This window comes from Vanessa atalanta, chromosome 15 (genome assembly GCF_905147765.1).
Source record: "Vanessa atalanta chromosome 15, ilVanAtal1.2, whole genome shotgun sequence".
Taxonomy (NCBI): domain Eukaryota; kingdom Metazoa; phylum Arthropoda; class Insecta; order Lepidoptera; family Nymphalidae; genus Vanessa; species Vanessa atalanta.
In genome coordinates, this window is record NC_061885.1 from 4,400,649 (window position 1) to 4,424,779 (window position 24,131).

The 24,131-nt window shown below is 30.0% G+C and overlaps 1 protein-coding gene across 1 annotated transcript; it reads right to left on the reverse strand.

The window, feature by feature from the left end:
- Positions 1–879: 879 nt before the first annotated feature.
- LOC125069238 lies at positions 880–21,310 on the reverse strand. The gene is made up of 2 exons (XM_047678660.1): positions 20,942–21,310; positions 880–1,577 (listed from the first exon to the last, which is right to left on the reverse strand). The coding sequence occupies exons 1-2, from the start codon at positions 21,094–21,096 to the stop codon at positions 1,268–1,270; spliced, it is 465 nt and encodes a 154-aa protein (XP_047534616.1). The 5' UTR covers positions 21,097–21,310; the 3' UTR covers positions 880–1,267.
- Positions 21,311–24,131: the final 2,821 nt, after the last annotated feature.

Consider the following 24,131-nt stretch of genomic DNA (forward strand, 5'->3'; position numbering starts at 1 on the left):
AATGTCATCATATTTTTTAATTAATTGCAAGTAGCAGAGCCACCTACCAGATTAATGTAGTACTAGACAAAGAAACAATACCTTGTTATAACACCTAGTTAGCTTCCAGCTTATGATGTAAATAAATAGATGGCGCTGAAAACCATTTTTATTAAAAATAAAAGAAAATGAACAAGGAAAATATAGAATGTAGTTGTCTAATAAAAATATTATATAATACATAACGTACTAAACGAAATGAACTTGGGCCATGTAATGTGTCGAAGTGGACTAATTAGTTATTCAATAAACAGCCTAGTCTTTTTTCAAGTAGCAATATTCAATCAGCGGCCTTACATTTCAAAATCGCTATTTTTACGTTACAACATATGCCTAAAGTTTAATTACTAACATTTTATTTCAACCTAACCTAACCAATATACTTGAATGTTTTGATGAGATGTTTAGGTGAATACTATGCAGGCTGGCGGCACCATTTTTGTTGATGCTAGGCTGTGGTGTAGGGTAAAGATTTTAATTGAAAATAAATAGCGTGATATAAATTTAAAAATAAAACTTACTTAATATTTGGGTTTTGAACATAATTTATTTGTAAAACATTAATTTGACATTCAAAATATATATCTAATGACATTAAATTTCGGGTAAGACCTAATGCTTTTTTATTTAATTATGTTTTACACAAATTCTCAAAGGATATATTCCTTCATTAATTCAATAAATATTAACAGTTTCAGTTTTTAATTTTTGAAATACGAAACATATTTTGGTATACGAATATATTTTAATGTTAAATATATAATTCACATGTTGTCTTTATATTTTTGGTTAAAAATTTTAAAGAACATAAATTATTATTATTAACATTTTATACAACGTTATCATTAAAATCATAAAAAGGTGGCACAAAAATGCTTAATAGTAAATAATAATTAAATTAACACTTACGATATTATAAAAATATTATTTCGTAGGTCTATAATGGTCAATTAACCTACATTTACTAGATGCACAGCTTAAAATATCTTAAAATCTAAATCACTTTTTCATTTTAGGCTTTAGTTTATAAATATTAACATTTAGCAATTAACATTCTACCTGAATCACAGTCTCATATAAATCACTAAGTCTACCGATCATCGGGATCGTGTTTACTAGAATTGCACAGTCCATTAGTACGTATTACATTTTGTAACACGGTCAAAGACAAAAACTAGCATTGAACTAGATTATTCAGCCTCCTTCATTCATTCAGATCTTAGTAAAATCAGAGAATCCTCATTGAGTCTGAGTGTTTTATGATGTTGTGTTCTATGCTTAATTGCTTTGGGGCTTCAAAGTCGCTCGAGTCCGAGGAATCTTGAAGCCTACGTCGATTGTAGGATGCTATCTTTTTCGTACGCGTGTCTGAGTCATATGTAAGAGTGGGATGAACACCTTTTTTTGATCTGAAGGTGAGGCGGTACGGTGTACTGCTTTGGACATCTGACATCGATCTGATGTGTCTTCTGAATTTTGACTCCTTTGATAGTGGTGGGAACATGAATGAAGTTTTTGTATCATTGTCTTCAACAGACCTGAAAACAAGAAAAATATTTCGTTAAAAACATATGTTACACTCCTACATAGAAACATTACATATTTAGGTAAATTCGTATTATACTTATATTTAAAATACTTCAATAAAAATGTTCCAAGTTAGAACCGAGGTGGGCACTGGCCCAAGCCACTAGAATCTAATCTAGATTACAAGTTCAGACTCGATATTATATCATTTAAAAACTCTATAGTGTAGCTAAAAGTGAGTTCGAAGAGAATGGTAAATTTTAAGCATGGAAAGTTCGTTCTTTGAAACCGATGGAAGGACGTTACGCGCATCAAGGTATAATTTTCCAAATAGAAAATGCGTAAAGAAAACATTATCGATTATTTCGCAACTGAGACTTCATTTATTTTGTTTTGACACTGAAATGCTGTTTACTATAAAGAGATGATTTTTTCATATTATAAAATATAAATTTGAACATCAATATTTGTATGTATTAGTTGAAAATGTAACCAATATAAAAATAAAATTTAAATATACCTAAATCTTTATGACGTCACTATGATAAAATAATCTAGTTTGATTTTTGTTTTAAAATTTCCAAAAAATAATATAGATCTATTTAGTATAATATAGTTCTCGAATACCCATAAGCACAAAGACGCCACTTTGATATATATATGTTATATTAATTTGCCGTAATTGTATCAAATTAATTATAATTTAAATAAATATTCTCAGATATACCTTCTTTATTAATCTGTGTCTATTTATTATTATTATTCGATATTCGAATTAAAAGGTTAATTAATATTAAATAAATTGATTAACATATTTATATAATTAAGAACGTCGCTCAAAACAATGAGAAACTAATCTATTCTTATAATAAAGTTAATAAATATAATATAATTAAATCTAAATAACTACTCAAACACAGCAAATACAAATCACAAGACGTCATGTGCAAATGTTTAACAAAACAAACTAATATAATTGTTTGCTGATGAGGTTAGGCGTTCTTGTATTTTTCCTTTGTTTTAGGTATCTACTAAGTTACGTAAAAATAAATTATACGTATATATTATTCCAGTTCCTTCCTATCTAATAACTTTTGTTTCTAATAGAATGAGTACGAATGATATTACATACTAAAGGGCTATCCTTTTCTACAGCTGTAAAGTTGTACGTAACTTTAAAGTTGGACAAAATTTACTTATTTTTAATAAAATTGATAAACATTGTTTTCAATTTTAAATCAATTTACCGACGAATTGATTCCAATAATATTTTAATGATTCATAATAAAGTTTCCTCTAATTAAGTCCCCACTTGTAATTTCCAATATAATTTAGACGCTATAGTTAACTTCATCAACTCATTAAGATAAAAAGCGAACTAGGAATGTTATTACGAGTGTTTCGTTAATGATGTTAATAACTTACAATATTATGATAACTGCTCTTAATTATCTGTATTAAAACTAATTAGTTTAATTGTGTAAGACAAGTGTAAATTTAAGATAATAGTTAGAAGGATAATTTTTAGGAACGTAACACAGCTCAGGAATAAAAGGAACCAGGCCGTTTGAAATACAAATATAATTAAATACTTTATAAACATTGTTAAAAAAAAAAGAATAATCGCACTGTTTCTTTAAAAATCGGTTGATCGGTTGACAATCAATTAGTACTTAAGTGTATTGCTTCTATATTGAATAAGTTTTTAAGCTACCTCGCTTTATAGAGCCCGAACGTAATTTACTTTTCATTAAGTATTTATATGTTTTTGTTATGGCAGTAATAATACTGCCATAACAAAAACATATAAATACTACTATAACAAGGAACCCATAAGGGTTCCTTGTTATATATTGCTAAATTTTTATAATAATTAAAAAGGAGAAAGTAACTTTACTAGTCATCTGTTCCCTTATTAAAAATAAATACATATATTTTCGATTAACCTAAAACATACATAAATTGTAAAAAAATGTTATATTTTGGAATAAATGATATCAGTGCTGTTGTCTATGCCGTTGATAACAATTAACCTGTATCATTATCTTTCAGCCATTAGCGACACACGATTTTACTTTTATTTCTATTTGTATACATTTTTTTATGACTAATATCTATAAAACATATCATTTAATATCTTTATATATACATATAGCTTAATCACGTCTATGAAATCCATATAATCAGCACAGAGTGTAGTGAAGAACCAATTAAAAATCAATTTGTTTATTGTTTTGAACCCATTTAAATGCTTCTTAACCAATAATGTATCGATTACATCCGTGGATCCACTCAATAAGTATAAAAAGGACCTAATTAGATACGAGTATATCTGTGGATCTATAGAATATGAAAATAAGCTCGTCAGACATTATTTACAGTGATAGCGATAGAACGTCCATCCGTCCGGGACATCCCGGATTTGTCTCAATCTGATAGAAGTCCGGAGTGCGTCCGGACTATTTCTGACGAGTATTTTGAGAATACCTTATAAGATATGAGTTCATTTCATTAACTTACATTGGTGTTAATGGAATAATCAGTTCATTAATATACTTATTGTGTCGTTTGCGGTTTTATTTGACGGAATAATTTTACATTACATTTAAATCTAGTAAATTAATTCAAATGTTCTATTAAAAACCTACTTGAATAAATTTTATTTTGATTTTGACCTACTAATTAATTGGTGAGAGTAGTTGTGGAATTGCAATTAGTTCCTACAGCGGTCGCTGGTAAAAATCATATCAAATAGACTTTTATGAGTATGTACTTTTGAATCGTCAAGCGCTACCATCGTTCGAAATCGTCATAAAATTAGGTGTTTGAGTTTGCTTTACTCTACGTTTCCAAGTTCATTCTTTCACTGACTATAAAGCGTTTTATAAAATATTTTTTATACAAAAATAAGTCTGAATAAAATCATCATGTGACTTTACTAATTAAATGGAATCAATTAAACAGGTATGCACTGTTAAGTAAAATAATCGGTATTATATTGAGGCTGATGGAACTAATAAAATCGCGTTTCAGCGTGTTCTTGAATGATTACAGCTATCATTATCAAGGAAATTACCTTCAAGCGTTCCGTTTATATTTTGTATGATCAACTTTATTTATTAAAAAATATACGTAAGTATTAAACAAATTTTTAGGATACTTATTATAATAATATATAATATCTTAAGCAATTGTCTATGGTAATTTGTCTATTACATTTATTTTTATATTGAATATAATGTACGCAATATAATCTTATTAAGTGCATTGTATCACGTTTCAATATTAATAACGATATAACAATACGATTTGTATATTTAACTTTATTGAAATTTAAAATAATGTTGAAAAAAGGTTAAATGCTAAATTAAGACATAGTTTTTGTAGTCTTCCAAACTTAAGAATTAGATATGTCCCTCTTTAAGCAATATGAGTACTATTTGGTAATCATCATAGATAACAATTGGCATAAATATAAAAACTAATTTATTTTTGTGAAAATTATTATAGAAATATAAGTATATCATCATCATCATAACATAGTATAAAACTAAGTCGCTTACCGATGTCTGTCCCTATGTATTGACCGGATTTTGATGCGGTTTTTTTTAATAGATAGATTGATTCATAAGGAAGGTTTATATGTATAATACATGCACGATATAGTAGAGAAACGCTGGTAATTATTTAGAGGTTTCTAAAGTGATGCCTAAATAAACACATTTTTTGCGCTTACATTGCAAATTCTGGCTGAACCCTACGAGATAGATCAAAATAACGAACTACAGTGTTGTATACCTTAAAAAAGTCTTCAAGAAAGTCCGCAATGGTATTTGTTTATCTCTTAGGGATAACCCACAATAACCATTTTATATCCTTTAATTTTTACGAGAAATATTGGCTTATTTTCGATGCGATTTTAAGCAATACGTCATTAATGCTTATTCAATTAAGTACCTGAACATTTTCGAAGATATTTTAGATTTAAAATGCAAGGACATAGCGGTTTGTATTGTCTAACGACTGAAAAACTGTGAACGTTGTTAGACATTCTGTAGTAAGTATACTTATTTAGTGACAGCATTGCACGCGGTGCGGAGCGGGTCGCTAGTAATATTATAAATGAATCATCTTGCTTCGGTTATGTTCATTGGACCCTAACTATTTAAGAACCCATTTGCTGTTTGATTTATATTTTATATAAATAAATAGATTAATCTGGCATATAACTTTTAAATTATGTTATATGTATATTATTTTTGTCACCAATTTAAAAATATTTGCCAAATTAAATGAGGCGTCGCATTTTAAATGAAAATAAAACATCAATAGTCGTGCCTCAATAACTCGTATCTAAAAGTCGAGCGCTCATGATCACTACGTCATACTTTGAAGGCCATAGTTTCAAGGAAATTGAGTGTTCCGTGACCTAACAGCATTGCAAACAAATAATATAGGAGAAATGTTACTGACATAATACAGAACACGAACTATCAAAATGATTTTAAAATGTCTTTTCTTGAACTGGAATATTTTGAATGATTAATAAATATTTAAAGTAAGGAAATTAAACAGAAAGGTAAAAAAACTGCTGAAGATACTTTTTTCATCAATACGCGAGTTTCTCCATTTTAAAGCAAAGCTAATATTTATAAAGTAGGTATCTACATAAAGTATAAAATTGTTTTGATTGTTATAGGAAATGATTAAACGTTAAAAACAATTACGTAAATAATATTTCAAGCGTTGGCTTATTCATTGATTAAATTATTTTCGAGGTGACGAAGGAATATTCCAGATATTGTTATCATACTTACGTTTTTGATTACTAGAATCAAGTTACATTCAAATTAGTTGTTCATTTAACATTCATTTTCATTCTTTGTTCTATGATAATAAGGAAAATGTATATGTTTATAACCAAGTTAATGATGTAAGGGATTCCTAATACTCAGTGTTTATCAGCCATATTAATGTCTATGAAAATTTGACAGTGCTTATAAAAATATATATATATTACAGTGGCACTAGTATTTTAATTTATATTAAAGACTCAAGTCCATACCATGTGACATCATATTACCCCTGGGATAGAGTACATCATTCGCTATTCAATATAATCTTATTAAAATTTGCATTTATATTTTATATAGGTCAACTTGGTTTATATAAATTATATTAAAAATATTTTTGAAAGTTACACCTTTATAACGTATCACTTTGAATGTTACCCACATCAGATATTAATTTTAAGTGCTTAGTGTTAAGTTGATGATGTAACTTTTTCAATAAATAAATAAATAAATTAATAAATATAAAATAACTTAAATTTATATTACAATAACGACTAGATACAAGTATATCTTTAACGCCAAAAGAACTCCCGTATTAGCATTAGCAGCCTGTAAATTTTCCCACTGTTGGGCTAAAGGCCTCCTCTCCCTTTGAGGAGAAGGTTTGGAGCATATTCCACCACGCTGCTCCAATGCGAGTTGGCGGAATACACATGTGGCAGAATTTCGTTGAAATTAGACACATGCAGGTTTCCTCACGATGTTTTCCTTCACCGCCGAGCACGAGATGAATTATAAACCCAAATTATCGCTCTTTCACTGCCAAACGAATGAACCGAATTTGATGAAATTTGCAACACTGAACTCAAAGAAAGGATATAGGCTAAACCAACCCCTAAAACACGAGCGAAGCCGCGGGCGACAACTAGCGATAATAATGATGATAATTATAAAGCTTAAGAGTTTGTTTGTTTTAACGCTGTAATATCAGGATCCGCACAAAAGTTTTTTTGTGGAGATAGTCTATTTATTGAGCAAGGACATAGATTACCTACATGAAATAACCCTCTAAGCCAAGTTTCATATAAAAGTAACAAAGTCATAAACATGGTGGTATAAACCATCATAACTACCATTTTAAACGATCTCAATCAATCTTTTAAAGAGGTTAACGGCGGCAAAACGAAATTACATATTGAAAGTGAAGAGTAATTAGTGATAATAACTTTTATTACTGCTTGAAGATAAACATAACCTAACCGTTACAAACGCAGAGAAGAGAAAGTGTCAAAGAGAATTGTCAATTGCGACATGTGTAACTATGAAGTACTATATTCTTTATTTTTAAGTAAGAGGGTAACTAAAGAGACAAAGACTTGAGGCTATACATCCAATAGGACATATTTCAATTCACATTAACATCTATATCTCTACTTAATCTTAAAAACTATAATATGATAAGAAAGAGAGCCAGACGTATCTTGATGTCGCCACATTTGTAAGAAAAATATTTGAAAGAAATCAAATTAGTAAGAAAATACATTTTTACAACATTATTATTTTTTATTTTAATTACTTATATGGAACATGCAAGTCATAAATAATGAGCAAGAAAAATAAGTATATTTCCTTATAACAATTATTTCGATGACGGCATCCGCGGATGTTCGCTCCATTTGTTTCGTGTCATTCCTACCTTCAAATTGCTTCTAAAGCTTTTGTTTTGATTACCTTATTCTCATTCTAATTTTAAACTTCTTTCTTCAAATATAACACATATCGTTTGTATTAATACTAAAAATACTTAAAATAATTATCAATAATTTTTAAGATACGTACACGTTTCTTTGATTACAGAATTTTCAGTCAACTCAACCAATTTAGCTGAGAATACACACTGGTGCCGGTGACATTTAAATCTAGTTTATATGTTTTTAAATATATTTAAATTAGCTTGATAATTTATGTCATTAATTTTATCAACAAATATATACATATATAGATAAAAATGATATACCGAATGAATAACGGAAAATGTTGAATAACGCAAAAATTCCTTCTTAGCAAATCTATCAATTCTTTATCTGTGAAATCAAAAGCGATTGGCTGGAAAATCTGGCCCTTGTATAAAACTGTTAACTGATTGATAAACAAACATTTTCATATGCATATTTCACAATGCTTCGTAAAAAAATCATTATATTCGTTTTTTTTTTTTAAGAAAAAATGTTTTTTATATTAGAATACATTAAATACATGAATTTATTAGTTGTAAATTGTTACATTGGCGACTTACTATTAAGTACCTAGTATGTCTCATTTGTACGAGCATGAATAATACATGAGCTAATGTAATCGTTGACACATGGGGCATTAAAACTAACTCCCATAGTAGAACGTCCACAAACGCTATAGCATATTAAATACTTCTGAAATATACAATACGTTTAATCATTATTGTAAAATTAAAAAGGAAATAATGTTAATTTCTATCGGTATAGACGAAAAATAACATTCACTATTACATTATCGCACATATATCCCATTCCAATGACAAAAGTAGAGACTTTAAAAAAAAAAAGATATTATTATTATAAATTAATAATCTATGGTATTCAGTAAGGATTCGATTTTTTTTTATATAGTTCTAACACTACCTGTCGCTGTATAGTTCCCAGTAATTAAAGTTAAAAAAATACATATCGAGTCACATATCAGCTGATGTAATGACTTCACTTGAAATTACACAGTTCGATCTTAATTCGTTCGAATATATAAACGTAATCATTAGATAAGCTATATACGTTCGATAGAATTATATATCTATGTGTATGTGTAACCAAATTGATGACAAGTGATTAGACAATTACTGATTTTAGTTAATATGTTATGATATTTAGATAGCGTATTGTTTGTGTTGTTTAGAAAATGGGAAAAAATATTGATAAAATTTATATCACGTTTTATTTTATCAGACAGAATTAATCCTTATCTTAAATAATGACATCATTTTAAACATAATATTGCACTACAATATTGCAAAGGCAAACGTTTATACTTTGTTATATTGAAAAAAAAAAACATTATCCTTAGTTTATATTAAAAACAACTTGTTTCTATTTGTATGTCCTTTAGTAAATAAGCTCCAAGTAGCTTAGGTGCAATAATATATTTTTTTAATACAGTTTAAATTAAAAAAAAATACTTTAAAATGTAAAAAAAGGAAAACTAGATCATATGTGTAATAAAAACCTACTAAAATACATTAAAACTTTCTTCGATCCGAAGCATCATAACATATTATATAACATATATTATGCTATATTATATTGTATCTCGGCGTCGTGCCTCAAAGAACACGTTACTTCGACGATTCAATTATTATTACGATTGTCGTAATGTTTGATAGAAACACTAAATTAAAAAGGTTAGGTTTGATAAGTGAGACCACCGACCATAGACATCTGTCCTGTAAGAAATATTAATCATTACATCGGAATACATTTTTATTGACAATCACGATGTGTTTTTGTTATTTTGCTAAGTCTTGTCATCAGACAAATCAAACAAGAACAGGTTTGACGTCAACAATTTCAGTAATCATTTCATTTTGTAAAACCTTATTTTCAAAATTTTGGTAATACCTAGAGGCAAAGGCGGTTGCCTACACTGCCTAACGAATGATGGTCTGTCTCCACATTTTTTATTACGTATAATGTCTATACTCCTGTGATGAGCAATAAACCTTATCTTTTAAAAAATAGCCTATCTAGATTTCAAGTAAATGGAAGAAAAAAATTATAGACAAAGTGGAAAGATAAGACTATATTGGCAATGATATATAATCTATATATCATATAGATTATATATCATCATCTATATAATATATCTCTTTCCAATAAATAAGACGAATAATCTAAATGCAAAAACACTAATCAATAAAATAATAAGAAATCCGACCACAAATGTAATGAATATGTTAGATTATTATATAGTTCATTTACTAATAAATCACAATAGACGGTGTCTTTTACAAGTATATATCACTTCGTCCTTGCGATAGGCTATCTCTGTTCGGTTATTTTCGATATTTTCCTAGTACTAGTTTGTACCAAGTACTGAGCGGGTAATAATAGAGATTATTATTGATTATATCAAGTATTTAAATTTTATGTAAATCGTAATAATAATTAATAATGTGGTATAATTACAGACTGTTACTTTATATTTTATAATACTAATATAAATCAAAGTTCATTTTGATATTAGTTCATTCTATTGTTTGTCCAAATACCCGTATACCTGATTTCGCAATCTATTTTAAGCGATGAGATATTGTCTTCGCTTTATCATATATATCATTTTATTTATCATATATTAGTATTATTTTATCATATGTTCGTTTTGTTATGTATGTTTTGTGGTTATTATTACAAAGTTTTATTCAACTTGCAATATTTGCTAGATAGGTTAAGTCAATCAATCAAATCAAATCAAAACCAAGATATATTAAAAACAATTTCTTTCAGCCCCCGGAGATGGAATTCTAAATGTTAATTGTTAAGCGTGATTCTACATATAGGATTGACTCTACCTACATATTACGAGAGTCAATTTTTTTAAAATTAATTTTAAGAGACAACGTAATACTATTAAGATGATATCTCTTCAATATCTAAGCAAAGTATCTTCTAACGTACAAATGGTATAAAGAGCTAAGCCGTTCATTATACAATAGTGAGCTAATTAATAAGCTATTTTCGTAACGATGTCACAGATAAATATTACAAAACTATATTAACACAATTAGATCTATAAAAATAGGCGACAACACGGCTCAGTTCGTACATTCAGATCAAGGCGTAAATTGTTGTAACCAAGTTTTAAATAGGTTCACATACACTTTAAGCTCATTGGTCAAAGTTAACACAGTTTCAATCAAGCTCCTTGCCCGCTTTTGCCTATCACAAGGTTTTCAATTATTACTGTCAATGTAGTTATTTTCTTTCTGACATTTCACGATCGTGTTATGCGCTGAGTTTGGAGTTGGTAACGAAAACTATTTATTTCTGAAGTAATCACTAATTTTACGTCATAACACCATTGTCACGACATTTCTTATAGATATATTAATAGCTATATGGTAGTATTTCGAGGGTTGGTTGTCGTTTCTGACTGTTTTGTCACGGATGGCTACATAGCCTTGTAGGTGACGTAATTTAGACGAACCAACCTAAAGCCAAACGAATACTAAATATTTAGCGATACAAACAATAATAAATAAAGACATTACATTACAAATAAAATATATAAATTAATAACAATCTTATGTTATTTATCCGACTGGTGACCAACAGACTCGAATGGAAATCAATCTTCAGATAATAATCAGCACTTAGCGTCGCAACAACTCATATAGTGGTGGGGAAGCTATCCACCAGCAGATGAGAAAGATAGCCACCAATACAAATGAAGTATGTAATGTGTGTAAGTACTTAAGTAAGTATTTTTGTCAACGCCAACATTAAATAAATATGAAGGATTAGCGAATATGTTCCGTTGTGTCTTTGAAAATGTTAAAACAATGTTAATTAATATAACAATAATAATCATTCGATAACGAATACAGCTTACATCGAATTGTACGATGTATGTAATTATATGACATCATATACAAGAAACAGATGTGAATGTCTATGGTAATGGTATGGTAAAATTTTGGTATTAGTTATAGATGAGAATTGCAACAATTAATAACCGGTATTACGATTAGAGATAGAGTGGAATAGAAGTAAAAACACACTGCAGAAACTCCAAATAAAGGGGAAAGGAAGAATTGAGTAATATTGATTCAGCTGTAAATTTTGTTCAGTAAATAACATATTATGTAAAACAAAGCTTGAGGTATCTTTTATTATATAAATTGTAATATGGTATGTTAATGTTATGGTGTTCCTCATATGAGAATGTTCAATTTATTGAAATATCTTTCTATTGTCTCAATGGTATCGCTTAGTAATTTTCAAGATGGCTTCGAAGACCTACATTTAACCGTACAAATAAACTGAGAAATTATGAAAACAAGGCGAGTGCCAAATGGGACGAATAATACATATGTCTGAGAGTATAAAACAGTTCGAATAAAATTCTATTATTTTGAATTTAGAAGTTGAAATGTGGGTTCATATTGTACATATATTTCAGTATCAAAAAATGCTATTATTTTGGATTCAGAAGCTGAAATTACTATGTAAGGTCGAAATGGTGGTATATACATATATTAGAGTATCGACAAATTGTATCATTGTTCATTGAAACGCTGAAGGTCAATATTCACTAGTTTGTGACAAATATTTTAGGGCCTCCTGACCATCGCCTTTATTTTATCCTCATCGGTGGCTCTAAGATGTGTTTCATTGTGCAAGTTATTGTATTTTTTTCAGGTGTGTATGTGTGTGTCGTATGTTTGTACTATACATATATCTTTGTGTGTGTTTCTTGACATTGTAGGCCGACTAATGAGACCAATTCTTACCATTTAGATGCCACTGGCGTTCATAAATAATTGAAAATGTCGATACTGACAACATTCATCCGTGGTTTAGCATAAGCGATGCTACATTAACCGGTAAGGGAAACATTTATGAGTTTGAAACGTATTTTATCAACTCAGTTGTTGATTAACGTAACCAGTGAAGCGAATAATTGGCATCAAACTATAAACACTACTTCATTACATGAAACTATCGCTTTGAACTTGACCTCTATGCTATTAACATCTAGGACATTTGGACATTATCCAATGAGCTATTATAAAGAACAATCGATTTTTAATGATTAATTTCTGATGATATTTGAAAATCGATCATTTGTGTTATTTTTACAAAATATTCTCATTAAATAAATTCAATAGAGTGTGTCATATTTTTGACTATTTATTGTACTACAAAACTTATACTATTAAGTCGGTGCCAAGCTCTTTGATAATAATGCGTATCAAACATATGACCGTCCTCCTTTTCGATAAATAAACGTTAAATCTAAATCATTACCATTCATTAATATATAAAATGATTAAAATTTAATTATCGTTATCATTATATAATCCAAAAACGATAATTCCAAGACGAACTCAAGTCGGAGAAGAAATTATCTTTAAATATATATTAATTTTACTCTAAATGGAGCCGAGATGGTTAGAACGCGCGATTCTTAACCGATAATTGCGGGCTAAAACCCGGGCAAGCGGCACTAAATTTCCTTGTGATTAATTTCATTTCTATAATTCATCTCGTGCTCGGCGGTGAAGAAAAACACCGCGAGGAAACCTGCATGACTGTGTCTAATTTTAATGAAATTATATCACGTGTGTCACATCAATCCGCATTGGAGCAGCGTGGCGGAATTAGACGCACCTTCTCAAAGGGAGAGAAGGTCTTAGCCCAGTAGTGGGACATTTACAAACTGTAGTTTCATTCGTGTTAGTTTCATTATTGAAACCTGTGCCTTTATCCTCTAAATCGATGATGTCAGAAGAAAAAATCAAAAAATACTAAATATTCGTTACAGAACGTTTATAAGTAAGGCCGTGAGAATATAATATGATTAAAGTATTCAAGCGTACGTACGCGTTAGGCCAACAGGAAGTTAACGTTAATCGTAATGCAGTTTATTTCACTTGAATCAACTTAATGCTAAGTGATGATAAAACACGGAAACGAATAAAATAACTACATGATACAAGTATTACCTTCTAGTGTATAAACATGATAGGAACTCAATTATTTATGTGTCAATGAAATTGAATGCCAAAATGCTAATCAATATTAGACAAAGGTGACAATTACATTTGTCACCTAAATAAAAATACTCTTTTAAGATAATCATAAAACACGAACGAAAACTTTTTTTCTTCTTCAACTGATATTGACTGGTTTGTGAGGTTTTATGCAAGCTTGTGTGGGTCCACACTCCACACACGTTTCTATTACTCAACCTCTAAACATCAATTATATGTATCGCTGTTTCGATTTGAAGGGTAAATCAGTCTAATTACAGGCATATGGAATATTACATCTTATTACCCCTGGCTGGCACATGATGGTATATGGAATGATTAATATTTCTCACACTGCCAATCTCTATGGGTGCAGATAATCATTTTTGTTGTAAGTCTGCATATAACTGTGTTCAAAATTAATTAAATACAAGTGGATAATATATGCCCGCCATGTGAAAAGTTCCCACTTGACGCGGCAAGTTATCTTTAAATCTGCATCGGCAATTGTGTGATAATATTTTTCAGTTACATGCAGACTAATAACAAAAACGTGCGCGTCCCTGGGAAGCTAATATTTTAGTTCCTGTCAGCCGTTAAAAATATTTCATAAATTTATTTAAAGAAAGTTCTCTATTCAGCTTGAGGCCATTTTGAACTAATTAATCATGAACTCGGAAGTTACCGCCAAAAGACCTTCGTTCGCAAACATACATACTGACTCACTTGTTATTTTTAGACGAATGCGCCTATAATAGCTTTGATTACGATGCAATCAAACGCGAAAAGGTGACACCACACTAGGATATAACGCGTTGAAAGAGTCGGCGTACATGATATGTACCACGTGCTATTGAATGATTAATATTATTGTTTACCTATAACTATAACACATAATAATTCGGCTTTTGAAACTTATTCAATAAAAAATAAAAACATTATAAATCAAGTTATTAAATAGCTAACTTGTTTATTAGATTATATTTATTTACTTTAGTTATATATTTTTTATTGGCAGAATATTAGGTTAGTATATACACGGTCATACCAGTTTTTTTTTTTTAATTATCGCATTTGTAAGGACTTACAAATTGTAATTTGCTTGTAAATTATTATCGTTGTTATTATCTTTATAAGGTCTCTTACCCTTATAACAACAAGTATTTGAAGCCATTAAAGACTTAATATGATCATAATGAATCTGTGGATGTCAGTGAACTCACCGTGATATCTTTGTGTATTATTTGAATTTGGAGAATAATTTTACGTGACGACAATGCTTGAACAAAGAAATATGTATAAAATCGAAAGCACGTTCATTTAAAACTTTTTCCCAATATTCGCTATCATTTTATATAGATGTTTCATGATACCAACAGGGTTTCATTAGAAAACATGTTGGTATCATGAAAACGTGATCTTAATAATAATAGAATGTATCTACTTTTTTAATGCTTTCAGGAAAAACAATAATCCAAAACACTGCAAAAATTGTGAAGTGTTCATAGCCAGCTATCCAATTTTCAAAGGAAATCACATTGTTATGTATGAAATAATTTAAATTTGCAAACCGCTTGGAGGAACTGTCATGAAAATAAACGCGATTCAATCGTTACAATGTTTATTTTTGAAGCAACTTGAAAGTTTCCGTACTTTAAATTTTTTGGCGCGCACGCTTTTGTCATTATCTGTAATGTTATCAGCTTATATACATTTTGTCACTAATCTTTAGTGTTGCCATGCGAATAATTTAGATATAATTTTATGTGATTAAAATTATTATTTCGACAACTTTTTTTTTTTGAGTAAACTTTTTGGATCTTAACAAACAAATGTACCTACCTACCTACTTATTATTTAATAAAAAAGTACATAATGACGTTTATAGTAGTATTTTTTAAAATTAAATATTTTAAAAAATACTACTATAAAATCAAATATTTTAAATATAAATAAAATATTTTAAATTCAAAATCAAATTGAACCTGTTATGAAACGATTTCATATCATATAACATACGTTTACCCATAAGTATAGTTATGATGTCATATGATTTACTTGCCGATTTTTATCCAATTACGATATAAATACATAAAATGCAATAATCTATATTTATGACAATAATCAAAAATGTGCCTATCGCGTCTCTATTACAGCGCGACTTTCACAAAATGAAAGTAAGCGAGTATTTATATATGGTAACACTGGATATAGTTGATAGTAGACGTTGTATAAAAAGTTCAGTACAAGAACAACGCCCTATAAATTTAACAGATAAATATTCATGACGATTGGTCACGTGATTGATAGGAATTTGTATTGGGGATCTTTGCTTTTAAGCACTGGCATTGTATAATCCAATCTTTACCTATAACATCATTGCGTCCACATAAGAATACGTTCTAAAAGGCCCCTTGTATACGATAATGCAGAAACTCACTCAACCATAACATCGGAAAACAACAATACAAAGAATATGATAAGAGTATGTAGAATAACTAATAGCGGTACCAACATACAGATACCAACGGTTTTAGAGTAGTTAATGTATATTATTAAGTGGGTTCGTTGTGCAATAGCTATTTTATACAGTATAGGAATAGCTTGTTCGAAATTTAGGTACAAATTCCGATGAAATTCAGTTTAATAGTAATCACGATTAAGATTTAACACACGAGACACTCAACTAATATGTTATTAAGTAATGATCTCGGAAAATTAAATAATAAAAATAATAAAGCTGTATTTCCATGCATATTAGCCATTTGAACCAATTCTATAAATGCCACCGTAACAAAACTATATCAAGAGAATGGCGAGAGGATCGTATTCCCATTGAAAATGTCATGGTTGTATCTGTGAACTATCATGACTTTACGCTATTTACTAAAAGGTTAGGAATTGAAATATTAACACAGATTTTAATAGAGTACAATTATCCGTCATTTTGTATAAAATAGGCTGGCAGACGGCTAAATGGCACCTGATGGTGAATGGACACCATTGCCTGTAGACATTGGCGCTTTAAGAAATATTATCAAATTCTTACTTCGCTGATGCGACGCTAACCTTGGGAAGATGTTGTGTTTCTCGTGCCTGTATTTACACTGGCTCACTCACCCTTCAAACCGAAACACAACGATACTAAGTATAGGTACTTGTTTGGCGGTAAAATATGTTTTGAGTGGATGGTATACATCCACTCAAAACATATTTTAAGTATAGTCAAAGTAAATAATGTATTTTGTATTTTCATTTATAAATAAAAAAGACTAACATGAAATGCTACAAAACATATATTTTAATAGTATATTAGGCGGGTTCAGATAATTATTTAAAACCAGATCTGCCAAGTTACCAGTTTCTAGGAATGATTATTATTAATATTTTACCCGGCGAGAATGACGCTCGATCATCGATGCTATGCATGTTTCTGTTGCAATTACCATAAATATTTCTTATAATATATTTAACCTTCTCCAACGATGCCAGTTTTAGATAAAATAACGCTTTAGATAGTATTTTAAAATTATCTGTAAAATGCAAATGATTTTATTATTTCTAGCTCTTTCTGCTGAATTGAAACTTAAAACGTAGGACTTTAGAGCATAGTTAAAAAAAAAATTATAGACATTGATTACCTCCACTGTGACAGCACAGCTGGTCCATTTCTCATCCACGGAATTGGAATCAAAATCAAAATATTCTTTATTCGAGTAGGCTCATAAGAGCACTCTTGGTAAAGTACCTAGATCCTACGAGAATATACAAGATACTCACTATTTATATTGCGATTCAACGTGGAGTTATGGTTTAAGCATTCTTATTACCTTTCCATGCGGCCATAATAGGTCGCGACCGTAGTTTTTAATTTTTAAATTTATTTAATGATTTTGTAATTAGTCCAATGTTTAACAAAATAATAATATTATTAAAATAAGTATTGATCACGAACAATAAAAAGGTATTCATCTAATATTTAATTAAAATAATAATAAAGACCAACGTTATTTTCATGTCGACAACGGTGACGTCATACCTACATATACGTCTAAATAATAGCCTGTCAAATGTTATTTCGACATGCCAACCAAAGTTAATATGTTGTGATTTTCATAAAAATAGACAACATTACAACGAAACTTAACAACATTACTTTGAATGTTACCCACAACAGTTATTAATTTTAATTGCTTAGTGATAAGTTGATGGCGCAACATTTTCAAAAAAAAAATTAAGAAAAAAAACAAATTATAACTTAAGCCTATTATTTTGTATCCGTATATTGGTACTGATAAAAGATGGAGAAAGAGCTCCATCGACATTCCTGCTCTCATCGAACCCTCTACAATTTGTCGCGATGATAGACAAGAGTTAATGGCGAGACGCTAATTCCCTGGGAATGGGGACGGGCCCTATTGTGGGACGATGTTATGCATTGACGGTCCTGCCTCATGGCAAGGAAACGGTGTTCAGGCGAATGATACAACATGCAAACGACGAAAGTATTAGTCTTAGACTAAACTATTAGTCTCTAAGTCAAAAATACACTTTCTTTGTAGTCAGAAAAGCAACAGCGGGAATGCAAAATATAATTTGTCGAAGCAATCTTGTCCATCCATATCCTCGTCTATTGTATATTTACTTATCATTTTGTATAAATCTTCATACATTCTCACAAGTAAACATTTACCATTTATTAATCTTTTGAATCGACGATGTTTGTTTTGTAACAATATTCTAATATGTATCAAACAAGATTGTATTGATATATCGATTAAAAATAACAACAAACACATTGTTTGGTCCATTGCTGGACGAAATAAACATCGGATGATTAAATTAATATGTGTGGGAATCATTTGTGTTTATCAATATTGACTTCGGGTTAGCAAATATGTATACACATAATTTTATATATGTGGAAATGATCTCACCCACAAATGATTCACAGAGAATTTATTATCATACCAAAATTTTGTTTTTTTGGAATATCATTTGAAATTGCTAAAGACATCAAAAAGGCAGACACAGATAGAGCAAGATACAAAATAGAATATACTGATATTAAGTTAAGATGACGTCATTTAAAAAAATACTCTTATTATTACCGGTTTCCGACAAGTAGGTACGACTAGATACAATTTAAACGGCGCTGTTATTGACAGCTATAAAATAATGGATGAAACAGCATAAAAACTAGCTTTCACATTATTACCGGAGCCAAACTGAGATGGCCCAGTGGATGGAACACGTAGGTTTTATCATTTGAACTGAAAATCGTAAGTTCAAATTCACTTCCATTGATTTTCATTGCGCTTATAAATGTTATTTCGATGTAGGAAAACAGCGTGATGAAACTTGCACGTATCGGATGAAACAAACCACATGACTGCCAAGACGCACAAGAGAGACGTGGTGGAAAATTACTATTTAACAGTTAAGGGTTGAGAAGTCCTATATCAGCAGTAAAGAGTTACTACAATAATAAATTCCTCCAAAAAATATAAAATTACTGAATGACAATGATTATATAAGTTTCTACTTATTGGCTCGATATATATATGATTATAGAACATGAATTCTTAACAGAAATTACACAAATATATCATTAAATACTAAGGCGCCAATTCTTAATAAATTATCATATTCTTGCAATCGAAATTGTTGCCGTTTAGCTGTTTTCCTTTTCTATTAACGTAACAACGATCGAGTTGCGATTTAGTCGAATTTCGATAAATAATTGGGATCTTATCATAATCATAATTGTAATTGAGGAATCGGCGAACTTGAATCGCACTAGAATCGGAAACGTAACATTACCGTTATGTTAGTAGAGTTTATAATACCCCCCCTCCCCCATAATTACTTTATTTTTGCAAATCGATATTCGAATGGGACTTCCATAAAGGGGAATTCCGAGAAAGATTTATTAAATATGTATTTACTACGAGTTAACAGCGGTAACATAATTGATACTTTTGCTTCACTCCCTTTTGTATATATTAAGTAACCTACATTAATTGTATCAGTGTTGAACTAAATATGTGTTAAATATTTAGTATTTATGAATATTTATTGTTAATAAATATTAATAAATTCTATTTTCAAGGTATGAACGACGTTGTTGGATTTGATTCTCGTTTGAAGAACTGTCTTCACAAAAATAAACCTAATATTGTACCATTATATAATGGAGCAACATTATTATAAGAATTCAATGAAGTAAGAAATATTATTAAATAAAGTGCTAACAATATATACCTTGGCATATTTGTTAACATCGAAACGTTTTTTTATTATCATTCTAAAGAATTTTGTTCACAAACGAGTTTTAATACTTGGAACAGAAGACTTGTTTTAACATTCTTTGTGTATTATCTTAATAAGTATAAAAATATCTTCCTACAAAACATTATCATATACATTATTATTATATTTAAGGTATTAAACCAAAATATATTTGTGAAATTCGACACTAATTTTCGTTACATAATAAACAAAGGTGCAAAAGATCGCTGTCAACTGGCTACATCATTTAAATTATTTGATAAAGAGTATTGAAGTACTTCCGCAACATTTACAAAACAAAACATTTCTTATTGCCTTGGAATTCGATAAAAACTTTATTAATAATTATTATTCCAATACACATCTCGGTTTTTTATCATAATAATTACACATACAAAGATAATCTAGTATAATCTAAATATTGAAGGCAACGCACTTATTAAATACACAAAATAAAATAAGCAGACGAAAATAATGCACACGTGACCAATAAAGTAGTTATGTAGGTACTTACTTTTGTTTAAAATAGTCCGATATTTGACTAACTTTCCAGAACATCTGCACCAACAACATGAGTAACGTGTGGTTGATCCATGTGTATAGTTTGTAACAGGTCTCCATTACGCCTCTTTCTCGATCCCAGAGAAATGGTAACGGCACCTCAGTCATTCGTCAATCCTTAATTTACAATTGTAATTTAAAATATCCGATAGAACAATCCGATTGCGACTACGCCGAGTTTAAAATCGATTTCGAAACGTGCTGCGCGTTCAGCGTTCAAGGGTTGATTGCTGGCTTATCACTAGTGAAGTGCCTTGAATGAAAATAACTACAGATACGCGCCAACAAGTTTGACCGCGCTCGTTCACCGGTGCACGCGAACTGAACTTATGAACTGACTGACGCTATGTGAATTACTATCGCGATGACGACACATGACTCAGTATCGACTATTTGATACCTCTGTTTAAAACTTTAAAAAGAAGTTGATGGATTTTTGTATTCAAATTCTATGATAAAGTAATAGATTTTTTTTAGTACTGATGAGGCACAATATTTTAATTATGTTCTTCGCTTTGAAACAACACAAAGCATTCTATTGATTTTGAGATAAGGATTTTTTTTTCGCTTTGTTAAAAAAATATACCGATAATAATAATACTTATGGAGTAATAAATAATGGTTGTGTCATAGCTATAAATTTAAAGTGGTTGTACCAGTTTAAAAATCCAAGTACTTGGAGCGATAAAAACCATGATAACAGTAGTTATATTAATTTGTAGGTTATGTTGGTGGCGTTTTTATGTGAAAAATAAAAAATAAAACTACAAAAAGGGTTAAATGTATCTTAATAAAGTAATACTAAATATATATTGATGTTGTCACTCATAGAGGCGCGTTCAATCCACGTTATTTTTTTTTAAAATAAAATTAACTTTACTGATAATCTCATTTGTATTGTTTTGCTATCTTTACTCTTATTCTTCTCACTCACACTAAGACAACATGTAAACACGAACATCACTCAAGTCATGCACACGCCGATAATGTGACGTGGAGGGGCGCGCCTTCATTGGTGCATAAATCTGTATGCTTAAGGCTGTTTGATTAGTTGATTATGGAGGAAAGAAAAACATGTTATATATTGTGATATAAAAAATAATCACAAACACATGCAGTTCTAAAGTATAGTTTGCGTAACGATTTTTAAAAATATAATTTACCCTAAATCTACTTCAACTGTTGATTCCATTTAATTTTAGAGAATATTTACGTAAAATTATTATAAAAAGTATTTTTTGTCTGCCTTCTTTTTTTAAAAACCGTATAATTCAATAAAATCTTTAGAGAATGAGGCAGGAAGTTGAGAGTCAAATTCATGTGTTACGATGTATAACAGCTGTGTGTAATGAAATTTTATCACATTAAATTTATAAATTGTATGCATTCGAATTTAAACGTTAAATACTCTAAAATGTAAGAGAAGCTTAAAATTATCGCAATACGTTTTTTAATTGCGATTTATTTTCAATGCTACTTTCAATGTTAAGTTTGTTGTTCATATTATTTTTGTAGAAAGTAAATTTATATTTTAATATAATACATTTACATTTATTTGATGCCATTAATTTTTAAATTTTGGCTCAAAATCAACTTGCGTTACAATATATGAGTAACAATAAATTTAAATTTAATTTTCGAATACCTACTGGTGGTAATTGGGCAATGGCATCTCTATAAAGGTGCCACCCACGCTCGTCGTATCAATAGTCTCCGTTGTTCTACTACCAACAATGTTTTATTTAGGTATTGCATGAGCCAAGTATAACAAGGGAAGTCGTTAATTATTAAAAGAAATAGAACGCGAAATAGAAATATTAAGACAATTTACAATTGAAACACATCCGAAAGACTTTTCTTATAACTATAACCTATTTTATTTTCGTTCTCGTATGCCCATGACGGCATAAGTGGTTGCCAACATCGGTAATTTTTTTTTATTTGTGCCGAGAGGGCACACATAATTACGCCAATGTCACGTGCGAACCAACATCAGTAATTTATGGTAATTGTGACGTTTTGCTTCTTTTTCTAGATCCCAACAATTTACAGTCTGATCAAAGAATCTTTATCGAGTGGACGATACCTACGTAAATAGATCACTGAAAGTTATCACGAATAATACTAATTCTACTGTATCATAAATAATATCGCGTGTAGTGAAATTCGACTAGTTTGTTGACGTCTATGGCGCAGTACCTTTAGAATGAAATGTTTTACTTGGTGGTAGGGCTTTGTGCAAGCCTGCCTGGGTAGGTACCCACTCATCAGATATTCTACCGCCAAACAACAGTACTCAGAATTGTTGTGTTCCGGTTTAAATTGTGAGTGAGCCAGTGTAACTACAAACACGACGGACATAACATATTAGTTCCCAAGGTTAATGGCGCATTGGCGATGTAAGGAATGGTTAATATTTCATACAGCGCCATTGTCTATGGGCGGTGGTGACTACTTATCATCAGGGGGCCAGGTGGTATACTCGACAGCCTACCTATGACATAAAAAAAAAGGAATTGCTCGAATATTATTTCCTTCTCCTCCTTTATAATAAATAATAAAAAATGTGGAATAAGATCGAAGCTTTATCTACATATCATGGGAGTAGCCATTTGAACAGCCGTTAGCCATAAAATCTAATATAAATTATCTGCTAATCTGAGAAAAATACATTGTTGTTATATAATGATTAATGATGTATTCCTCACGGATTATTCCGGCAAGTATTCTGAACGGTATTAGTTAACTATGCGGGTATTAATAGTCCACAAGTAGGTCCATAAAAACAGGTTGAGTCTTTATTCTCTCACCCTCACATCGTTTCTTGTCATAGCAATATTCCGAAGAGAGATCGAGGTACAAACGGTCGGATAATAACTCTTATTTATCCGACCTTTAGACAACCCGTGACTCCTTGATCTGCAGCTGGACAAGTTAACTGTTAGAATTAATAAATCATCTTGTGATAAGATATTTAAGATTCTTGTTATAATTCACACAAACCAAGGTTAACAGCGGACTTCGATAAGCTCTGCGTAATCACATACAGCTGTAACTAATAAAAATAACGATAAGTTAAGAACGTCCTCGACGGGTCAGTAACCTCTGCGAACGAAACGGAACTAGAAAATGGTCGCGAGTTA